This window comes from Podarcis tiliguerta, assembly GCF_965153285.1.
Source record: "Podarcis tiliguerta genome assembly, chromosome: 10".
Classification (NCBI taxonomy): domain Eukaryota; kingdom Metazoa; phylum Chordata; class Lepidosauria; order Squamata; family Lacertidae; genus Podarcis; species Podarcis tiliguerta.
The window spans coordinates 30,607,409-30,618,653 of NC_139543.1; the positions used below are offsets into that span (position 1 = coordinate 30,607,409).

Consider the following 11,245-nt stretch of genomic DNA (forward strand, 5'->3'; position numbering starts at 1 on the left):
TAAGGGAGTGGCATTCGAAACGTCGTTCGAACGCGCGAGCTCACCTCAGGGGCGGCAACGGTCCCGCTCGAATTCTTCGAGGCGGGTTCGCAATTGGGCACAGGCGCATGACTGTCAACTTTTCCCTTTCCTTGAGGAATCCTATTCGGAACAAGGGAATTTTCCTTAAAAAAGGGAAACGTTGACAGCTATGCACAGGCGCCCCCTTTCTCCCGAGCTAAAGGGAAAAGTAAGGGTTCGTTTCTTTCTGTTCTTACGAAGGGAGAGGCGGAGGCTCTTCTCCGCTAAGCCTGCCAGAGGGGCGGGACTCCTCCCCGCGTGAGTGTCTGAGGGGAAAGAGGCCGCCCTGAGGCGAGCTGCTTCTTTGCCAGGGCGGAGCCGGCGGCCTGTTGGCCCCGGAAGTTCCTACGCCGGAGCCACGTGGCCCGGTAGTGGGCGGGCGAGACGGTGGTAGTGGTGGCGGCAGCGGCCAGTGCTGCTGCTGCTGCTGCTGCCGCCGCCGCCTACCACCCAGCAGCGGTGGCTACTGCGGCTGCCTCGCCGGTTGCGGACGAGGAGCTGGGCCCGGAGGCCGGCGGCAGCATGGGCCCGGCGTTGGCGCGGGGCCGCCTGGCGGCGGGTCTGCTGGTGAACTTGGCGGCGTCCATCTGCATCGTGTTCCTGAACAAGTGGCTGTACGTGCGGATGGGCTTCCCCAACCTGACGCTGACGCTGGTGCACTTCGCCGTCACCTGGCTGGGGCTGTACGTGTGCCAGGCGCTGGGCATCTTCTCCCCGAAGAGCCTGCGGCCCCGCCAGGTGCTGCCCCTGGCGCTCAGCTTCTGCGGCTTCGTGGTCTTCACCAATCTGTCCCTGCAGAACAACACCATCGGCACCTACCAGCTGGCCAAGGCCATGACCACGCCGGTCATCGTCCTCATCCAGAGCGTGGCTTACGGAAAGACTTTCCCCGCCCGCATCAAGCTCACCCTGGTGAGGAGAAGGGCGGGAGCCAGAGAGCCAGGGCGGGAGGGGGGCTATTGCGCACCGGCAGAGCGGCCCCCGAAACCCTTCCTCAGGCCCGGGGGGACGGAAAGGGGAGCCAGCCGCTCTCGCACGTCGAGGCGATCGCTGCCCTCAAACACTTTGAGCCAACTCCTAGGGGCCATGGGGTCTTCGTCCTCCACCCAATGAAATATTTGAGCCCCCCCCCCCATTTAATAGGCATTGCCGTTCAAATAGTGATCATGTGATCCATTATGTGGGGTGGGGCTTACCTGCCCCCCCATAATTTTATTCAAGTTGACACCCCTACGCACAAAAAACCAGAGCTTTGGCTACTGAAGGGATACCCGGAAGCCTCTCCCGCCTTTTTTCCTGTCCCAGTTTATGAAGGCCGTTAATTCATTCTGCACAGGCTCAGAGGCCCTTTCTTTTTCTTACTGCGTTTGCCCTAGACAGGCTTGCTGCCGAATAGGAGGGCCTGGCGCAGACGACCCTGCTCGCTGGTTCTGAGTGAAAGACTCGGATTGCCCGTTTCTAATGCAGGGAAGTGATGTTCTGGGAAGGCAAATGCCTTCTTGGTCCAGTCCTGTTAAATAAGGGGTGACCCTTCCCTTTTTCAAAAGCATAGTGCAGTATGCTGGTCTTCTGAAGCTCATGGAGAAGGTGGACAGCTGAGGTTGTGAAGTATAGGAGATAAGAAAGGATAGGAAGTAGTGAGATGTCTGCATTTTCAATATCAGTGCATTTCAGTTAAGAATTGCTAACCATGCTGTTAATTTTTTTTATTTATAAAAGTATATGCCGCTAAAGCACAAAACATATCGGAGCAGCTTACAACACTGAAAAGATAAAAACCATACAATATAGGCATAAAAAACTAGACAAGCATATTAAGCACCCCCCCCCAGTTAGGGCTGTTCCCTGATTAAATGAATCTTAATTGTTTGGGTTGTAGTAAATTAATATGTGGGTTGAATTTGCACAAACTTCCATAAGAGCAAAAAAAAATAAAAATAGCATTGAAACAAAAATTACACTTGAGTTGTATGTTTATTTCCTCAGATGTATCATAGCCAATATATTTGTGAGCTGCATGTGATGCAATTGCTACAGCACTTTTGCAAAATAGTGGTCTTTTAAGCTGTTTCTTGAAGAAAATCTTGTATCTCACCAGAAACTTGCCCAATGTTCTGAGTAGGAGATGCATTTTTAGTGGTAACTGCTTTCATTTCAATAGCATTGCTTATGTGTGACTTTTATTGGTAGTATTATTTTGCTTCCATCAAATTATATATTGATACAGCATCTCTGGACGTGACAGCTGAAGCTTGGACTTTGTGGCTTATAGATAAGAAAAGTTTTGTTCTGTTGAATTGTATGAGCAGCAAATGCATGGAACATGTAACATTCTTTTTCCTTTCCTTTACAGATTCCTATTACTTTAGGCGTTTTCCTAAATTCCTATTATGATGTGAAATTTAACTTTCTTGGCATGGTATTTGCTTCCCTCGGTGTTTTAGTTACATCTCTTTATCAAGTGGTAAGTAAAAAAAAATGACCTTCTACTATCATATGCAGTTTTTGATTCAAAATAATAACTGTCTTGATGTAACACTCCTAAATCTTCTACCTTTTTTCTGGCTATCTCAGATGGCAGGTCCTCCACTAATATATTGTTGTGCATTTACCACTCTTGACAACTGTAAATACGAAACCATGGTCATTGACACCAAACTATTTGTCTGCAAGCAGTAGGCAAATGTGTATTATGTGGCTACATTCTTTATTTTGGGGTTAAATATGCAATATTTATTGAAAGTGAAATCTGGATTTTAAACAAACCAACATATTAACATTTTCACGCTTACAGTCTCATATAACTCAATCATGGCCATCTCTCAAACACATTGATTTAAAGGCTACTTTTCTATGTAAAAAGAAATACGGGAAATGTCTGAAGTTAGGTCTTATAAGTGATATATGGAGCTTATAGCCCTAAACATACTTACTAGGGAGGAAGGCCCAAAGAACCCAGTGTGGGTTAACTTCTGAATAAACTGGCTAGGATTAAGAGGCCAAAAGAGGTACCAGACACAATGGGGATGAGAGAGGGGATACTTGAATTTAGGTTGCTTTTTTCTAAAAGGAAGGAGTCTCTGTTCTGATCCTGTACAGGGAACAAGGAATTTAGGTGCATTGAATATAAAACCCTGTACAACTCTGGACGAGGTTAACTGAGACAGACTTCCCCTCCATTGCCCAGTAACAACTTTAAAATCAACAAATGGAAACTGGTTAATCTTGTCCTGGCCTGATAGTTTGTGGTGCTGCTGAGGTGAGTTTTTTCACTAGTGGCACCAGTGTTATGGAATGCACTCTATGCTGAAATACAAGAGGTTCCATTTGTGTTAGTGTTCTGCTAGCTTTTGAAAGTGCACAGGCATCCCCTTGGTCTCTTGACCCAAGTCACCTGTTTTAATTGCTGTGGAGTTTTAATTGAATTATTTTCTTTTGTATTTAATTGTGGGTGTTTGTATAAATAGTTTTTATACTTTGCAAACTACTTAGAAGCCTATTTTGACACTAAGCAGTATATACATGAATAAATTAAATTCAGAGCCCAGCCATGTTTGCAAGCTTATTTAAAAGTCTTGGCCTCCAAGCACCATCTTGATTCATATATCATTGCATATGGAAAGATTCAAACAGATAGTTTTCTGCTCTCTAAGCAGCTACAATTTTGCAGCTTCTGTGTACTGCAAGATTAAAAAAATAAATAAATTATATGAAGTAGTTGCAAACCAATATCTTTTGTTATAACCACCAGTTAAAATTAATGCTTGTTCAGGGAGTAATTTAACTCTGTAGTTAAACATGGCATTTTTTTCTTGATGATCTAAACCTATGCTGAATCTCTCAGAAGCCCCAACCCTGTGTCATTTAAGCCTATGTAAAGAAAAATCCTTTGAAGTTCCAAATGTTTCAGCTTTCCTCCCAAATTTGGATAAATTGGGCTTAGCTGTCCTCTAATGTACGTATAGATTTTTGCTAATGTATATATCTACGTTATCATTTTTGTAGAAGGCGCTAAAAGATTCCTTACAACTTATTACACTTGGATGTCACAGGTTATTAATGTATTTTTCTTGATTTTAGTGGGTAGGAGCGAAGCAACATGAGCTACAGGTAAACTCTATGCAGTTGCTGTACTATCAAGCTCCCATGTCTTGTGGCATGCTGTTGTGTGTCGTTCCCTTCTTTGAACCAGTATTTGGCGATGGTGGAATATTTGGTCCCTGGACACTTTCTGCTGTGGTAAGCCTTTGTTTTGTGTCTGCTTTAAAAAAAAATAATTAAAGTTTGAGCCTGCATATTTGAGTAGTATCTTCAAAATGATAATCCATAGTAACAGTGGTGCTCCAAGTAGAAACCGCTTAGCCAGATATAATTTATGGAGCATCCACTTCAAATAGAGGGTGGGGGAGTGTCCCAAGTTTTGCAGTTACAGTCTGGCCTAAGTAAGTAAATCTGGACATGCAGTTATTGAAATCATGGGGAATTTTATGAAGAAGGTCCAGCTACTCATGAACTCTAAAGCCCATAGAGGTCAGTGCAGCTTATACCACCCAAAATACAGGTGTGATTAAATTCACTCTATAGGAGTTGATGGAAGGGCAGTAATGTTTACCCTTCCCCAGCCACAGACCTCTTGGGCAGAAGCAGTAGGGCTTGATTTACACAGAAGATATGCCAACATATCTGCCCCTAGTGTATCTGCCCGGTTAGTATTGCTCTGCCTATCTCATATTGTAATCCTGTATGAATTTACTTGGAGGGAACTGTACCAAATATAATGGGAGTTTACTTCTGAGTAAACATAGGATAGAACTGCGTTGTGCCCTCTAGTAATAAGGCTGCTAAGTTGATGGTTCTATCCTCCTTGGGAATAGGTATGTCAGACTCTTCAAAGAAAAAAATCTTAACAAAAACTTTAAAATAAAATAAAATATTCCATTTGAATTAGATTTATTTATTCTAGGTGGTTCCTAATACATAAGATTCTCTAGGCAGCTTGGAAAAAATATATAAGCATACATTAATACAAAATACAGTATAATGCTGTAATAATAAAAATCAGTATAAAAAAAATAAAACCTTTCCCAGCAGTGACATAAAACAATTGAAACTCCCAAGGCAGCTAACATCTGTACAATGTATATGCCAACAACATAAGAATCCATTATGTTAATGTGGAATTATTGGGAATGAAAAAATGGCATTGTGGCTTCTGGCCCAATCAAGGCCCAAAGTTGTCTGCCAGGGTCAAAGAGAATTCATGCCTCCTGTAGTAACTGTTCAAACCACTACCAGGAAGAACACTGTGCTTTGCAAACCAGTATGGGTTTTGTTTGTTTACAATCCATATTTGCTTATTTGATTGTGAATTTGCTATACCGTACTGTATTATGTTGTACAGCTGTTCAAACATTTTAATGTAGTGATGCCTTGAAACACATTGCAGTGCTCATGTTTTGTTTGGTTTGGTTTTGTTTTGTGTGTCTATTACTTACCCACAGTTTATGGTGCTGCTGTCTGGAATCATAGCCTTTATGGTGAACTTATCTATTTACTGGATCATTGGGAATACTTCACCAGTCACGTATCCTTTTCTCTTTTTTAGTCCTATTTCTCACTTTCAGTTGAAAAAAATATATCTTCAGTATTCACACTGATATATTTAATAAAGAAATTAGCGTGCTAGCCAACTAATAACGAACATGTTTTGTTCTGATTACAAGACTGCAAAAATGCAGTGGCTTGTAACCACAGTCCTGCTACTTCAGCTGTGGTGGGGGAATGTAACTGTTACTCTACCCTCTCCTGTCCGCACCCCTCACTGGTCACAAAAGTTGCTATGGAGAATCCTCCAACCCACCAGCCATAAGAAGCCTTTTTATATACCAGGTCAGACTATTGGCCCATGTAAGTCCAGCATTGTCTGTTCTGACTGGCAGCATCCTCCAGTATTTCAGACTGGTCTCCCCCAGCTCTGCTGCTTGAGATCCTTTTTAACTGGAGGCAGAAGTGGCCAGCATGATGGAACAGTCTGATTTATAGGTAAAAACCAACCCCTTAAATTGTGCCCAGAAAGCAGTTGCATTGAATTCTACTAGCACAACTTTTCAGTGCTCAAGTGCTTGGATACACATTTATCATTTCGTAGTAATTAAATCACGATAATGAATTTTTAGTTTGTAGGTAATGATCTGCTATACATAAAGCATAAAAGTGTCGATTATAGTAGCTGAGATGTAGCTAAAAACCCAAAATGCAGCTGAGTAAGAACTAAGGCTTGTTTAAGTTGTCTGTTGTTGCTTCAGTGTGCTGTACACCACTTACAGGTATTTTTGATCTATTAAGAGGTATAGAAACAAAATAATCAGAAGTTGGGTTAAGCAGGTGATGGGGATACCTAGGTAGCAGGCATGGGCTGCAACCTTGTGCACTTTTAGGCAGCTTATTAAGCCTATTGACTGCAATAGGATTTAAGCAGCCAAACTTTCCACAGGATTGTATCAACATACAAGTAAGTGGATAAATGAACTTTACATGTTTTACATTTGACAAGTATATGCTCCTTAACAGATCTGCATAGCTATAATATGTTCGGACACTTCAAATTCTGCATCACCCTCATGGGAGGGTACCTCTTGTTTAAGGATCCTTTATCAATTAATCAAGGCCTTGGAATTACATGCACATTGTTTGGAATTTTAGCTTATACCCACTTCAAACTTAGTGAACAAGAAGGGGGCAAGAGCAAGCTGGTTCAGCGTCCATAGAACAAGTACTGATATGGATGGTGAATGAGTCCTTTTAATATGCACTAGTTTTGAAACAAGCAAAATAAGGAAATAGATGCGCCCAGTTGCTGTTAAGGAAGTGCATTTCTGTTATTTTTATATAACGGATCAGTTTTTAAAAAACCAAGCACTACAAAAACTCATCTTCTACAATCTTGGCCTATGGTGTTTTTTCTATTCTATTAAGTGATTTCTATATTTAAAATATGGTTCATAATTACAGTGGCAATTCTAAGATAAGAGAATTCAACTATTTCATACCAAATGGACTCATCAAGTTAGATGTGACATTAATTGCCAAAGGAATTCATTCTGCCCTTTTGATTATGTCAGTATTACCATTTCTAGAAAGGAGGCTGCCTGCTGATAATGTGAAGTCAAATGAACATTGTATCTTCTTGATCTGGTAAAGAATGGAAAATCAAATTTTGTTTTTGTTTCTTTTTTCTTGTATTTTGTTTTTGAATGAAATATTGTATAACATAATCATGCATAGATTTATTTTTAACAATCCAATAGAAAGCATTTGTTTCTGAGAATTAGATTTTCTTCATTTACAGTTAAGCAAAATTACGGTATTCTAGTATTATTAAGACACCTAAAATGGTCTGATCCTTTGCAGCGTGATCAGATTGCTAAACTCTTTAAAAATGTAACTGGCTGCAGGGCTGGCTCCTGTAATCTGAAATGCTTTTCTTCATACCCACGTTTAAGGTCCCAGAATTTTTCATAGAAGAGGGCGGATTCCTTAGTCAGCCACCTTGGGCCAGTATGGATATAGTATTTTCTGTTCCTGAACTGAGTTTGTGTACTTCTCCCAAGTTTGTGTAATGCCCCCTATCCATCCTCAAGCTTTAAGCATGATTAAGAATTGCATCTGTACCAGGGTTAACCATTGTCAAGCAGCATTTGATAAATACCCATGGTTTTTAATCAGTTTCAGTTCTTGGGTTTCAACTGCTGGTTAAGATTAACCCAGAGTAAAGTTGACAATTAAGCAGTAGGAGGCTTTGCTTTGCGGGGGGGGGGGGGGAGCTAGTAGGGTGGCACTTAAGATCCTCAGGTCCCTTAGCATAAGGGATTCAGTCTGCTCCAGCCTTAGAAATACATGGGGTTGAACAGGAAGATGGGAATGCTTCCAGACATTTGCAGATTGTGTCTTAACTAACAAATAAAGATTTCTGCAAAATTTTGAAGTCAGGTGGTAAAGCCTTTCAGGGGGGGGGGGACTTTATGGAAAGGAAAATAAAGCATCCATAGTAGTTAGTTGCTGTCTAAACCAAACTACATGTATTTTAAAAGAATTTTTTATATAACCATTTAATAAAATATCTGAGCAGTAAGTTCATATTTTTCAAAATGGCAACAGAGCTGTTCACTTATGGAACAATAAAATATGATGTAACACTTTTAATAAAAAAAGAAACAGGCTAATTTGTGTCCAAAGGGCCTTGCAATCTATCTGAATAGCCTGGTCATTTGTTACTTCATACAAGGAGTAACTCCATAGAAGGAACAAGCCCCAAGGGTTGCTGCAGGCCTTTGTTCCACTGTTATGAACAGCTGCTAGTTTTGATAAAAGACTGAAACTGTAAGCCTGAGTTGTAAAACTAGAAGACTGTGATTCCAAAAAGAAATTTGCTTTGAAAGGGTGTGTAGTTTTTGCCTCACAAGCTACAAAGTTCATTTGATAAATACATTAAAATGCTGGTTGGTTGGTTGGTTTTTTGTTTGTTTGTTTGTAAAAAAAACCCCGCCTTGTATGATCAAAAGCAGAACTTTATATACTGCCTGTATTTTATTTCTGTCTGTAGTTTTAGGAAGATATGACCAAGAACAAATAACTGAATTCTGCAACTCCTGTAAAATGAACTGTATACTAATTCCTTTTGATAAAGGTGTCTCTTCACAACTATGATGCAAATCTTAGATCCCAAATTCTTTTAGTGATTTGAGCAATACAATGTAGAAACAACCACCTCAGAAAAGGGCCAGTGTTCAATGATTATTCAGTTCTCAAATGTTTTGGTAGTGTTTGTAGCCCAAATCCTTCAGTAGCCTAATATACCCCGGGGGGGGGGGGCATATTGTATTTTGATAGACCATTTCATTTCATGTCTAACAGTTTTAGATACTTTACAAAATTAGTTACTTTCTTAAATATCTGTAATTAGCGTTAAAAATAGGCTGCAGAAAAATATGTTCAGAACATCATGATCTTGAAGTGCGTATTGTTCCAATGTATGCACTGACAAAACAATTTTGCACTAATTTTGTGCTGTGCACAAGCTTTTCTGTAAGATAAATACACCACAAGGATCTGTTTAATTAAAACAAAAGACTAATTCAGATGCCTTTATAAAGACACAAAGTAGCCTCTAACAACGTGGATTCAAGAGGTACAATGTTCCTGCAAGTCAATTCTGTGTCTGAAAAGGTAGCATAAAATGGTTAAACTCTCTATCTCATTCAACTGTAACATGGTTTGAAGTTGTAGGATATTACTGTAAATACAGTGTACAATAAGAATGTATAAGGTACAAATGGCGCTGAAAGCTGGAGTTGGTCTTCTCAGTGGCAGAAAATGTAAATGAAATGCACAAACCAAGAACCCAAATGTACGCATCCTGTAGTTAGAATGAAGAGAGGTTTTATTTAAATTCTTGGTTTCGCTGATTGAATAAAAGAGTTCTTAATTATTAGCCTTGCCTAAGGACTTTCTTTGAAACAGTATAATTTGTCTCCCTTTTAAGTTATTTAAGAGCTATGGATATGGTGGTGGTGCTTTCATTTAAGAGAACAGTATTGTTAAAGGTTGCTGCCTCTACAATGCAAAACTAATATTACGTGCACTTCTGCAATTCTATATCTGATGTTCCCCTATATATTTTTCATAATCATAGGATGAGAAGTTATGAGTCATATGCTCACTTTGCCATAAACAGATTTCTAACCATTCCACTAGTGCAAAATTGACATCTTGTCTTCCCAATCTTTATCAAAAACTTGTACATCTCAGCTCTGTTCTGCACTTTGTTTTGGTTGTACATTAACCATAAATAGTAGAGGCACTACGCTTTTCTGTTGAATCAGATCTCTGTCTTAGAGACACACAGGCCTCTTTCATAAGAACAGAAGCAACCTACATTCCTTAATGTCTTACTGCCTGGTGCAAATATTTAGAATGTATGAGGCAGAAAATACTTAAGGCACATTGCACATTTTCCCTACTGTAATTTACCAAATTCTTCATGGCCACAAACACCGTTAAACTCCCTCTGAGCTGTCCTGAGGTTATGAAGCTTCCAAAGACAGAGATGATTGCCTCTCCTGTTGCTATGTCCAGCTAACCTCATTAATCTCTGTTCCTTCACTGCTGGGTTTTGTGGAAGGTGAGTTACTGTGTATTTCCCAGATTAGAGAGTGGATTGGAGGAGTGGTTCAATGAAGTATAAAAACAGTAAGCATGGGGAGCGAGGTGATGAGTTGAAGGGAAATCTCTGGAATTTGCTTCAGAAATTAAGAATTAGGGATCCCCATCTAACATGGGTCAAAACCCATGATGGGTTGGGGGTTTGGAAATCTAAGTGAATTGAGCCTGATGTTATAAGACACAATAAATATTTGGAATCAGATGTCAGTACAAATAACATGATTTCGCACCCAATTAAATACATGGCACTTTTCCACTATATTACCTAATCTACTTCATGCACTTATTAGTACAGAGTGTGCTCCTAATGTGTTTATGTCTTCAGCTTTGTTTGGGAAATTTGTCTAAACTTTCTTCATGGATCCCTTGTGAAGCTCAGCTGTTTAATCAACCTTGCCAGAAACTTGTTTCATTAATAATAATAATGAATTTATACCCCGCCCATCTGGCTGGGTTTCCCCAGTCACTCTGGGCGGCTTCCAACAAATTATTATTATTATTATTATTATTATTATTATTATTAATTATGCATCAGAGTAGGATTATCTGATCTGCAACTCTTGGGTATCCTGATTTACTGGGACGCGGGTGGCGCTGCGGTCTAAACCACAGAGCCTCTTGGGCTTGCCGATCGGAAGGTTGGTTCAAATCCCCACAATGGGGTGAGCTCCTGTTGCTCTGTCCCAGCTCCTGCCAACCTAGCAGTTCAAAAGCACGCCAGTGCAAATAGATAAATAGGTATTGCTGTGGCAGGAAGGTAAATGGTGTTTCCATGCACTCTGGTTTCTGTCACGGTGTTCTGTTGCGCCAGAAGCGGTTTAGTCATGACCCAGAAAGCTGTCTGTGGACAAACACTGGCTCCCTCAGCCTGAAAGCAAGATGAGTGCCGCAACCCCATAATCGCCTTTGACTGGACTTTACTGTCCAGGGGTCCTTTACCTTTTACCTTTTAACTCGCAAACAA

The 11,245-nt window shown here is 40.6% G+C and overlaps 1 protein-coding gene across 1 annotated transcript; it reads left to right on the forward strand.

Annotated features, from left to right (window-relative positions):
- Positions 1 to 14: 14 nt before the first annotated feature.
- Positions 15 to 9,550, forward strand: SLC35E3 (solute carrier family 35 member E3). Its single transcript, XM_083400049.1, has 5 exons — positions 15 to 972; positions 2,414 to 2,524; positions 4,141 to 4,299; positions 5,562 to 5,644; positions 6,641 to 9,550. Exons 1-5 carry the CDS (start codon positions 583 to 585, stop codon positions 6,825 to 6,827), a joined length of 930 nt encoding a protein of 309 aa, XP_083256175.1. The 5' UTR covers positions 15 to 582; the 3' UTR covers positions 6,828 to 9,550.
- Positions 9,551 to 11,245: the final 1,695 nt, after the last annotated feature.

Excerpts from the sequence above, each read along its gene's own strand:
- SLC35E3 (XM_083400049.1), top strand. The coding sequence starts at position 583 with ATGGGCCCGGCGTTGGCGCGGGGCCGCCTGGCGGCGGGTCTGCTGGTG. Across the intron at positions 973-2,413 it reads CCCGCATCAAGCTCACCCTG|ATTCCTATTACTTTAGGCGT; the intron begins GTGAGGAGAAGG and ends TTTCCTTTACAG. Across the intron at positions 4,300-5,561 it reads CCTGGACACTTTCTGCTGTG|TTTATGGTGCTGCTGTCTGG; the intron begins GTAAGCCTTTGT and ends ACTTACCCACAG.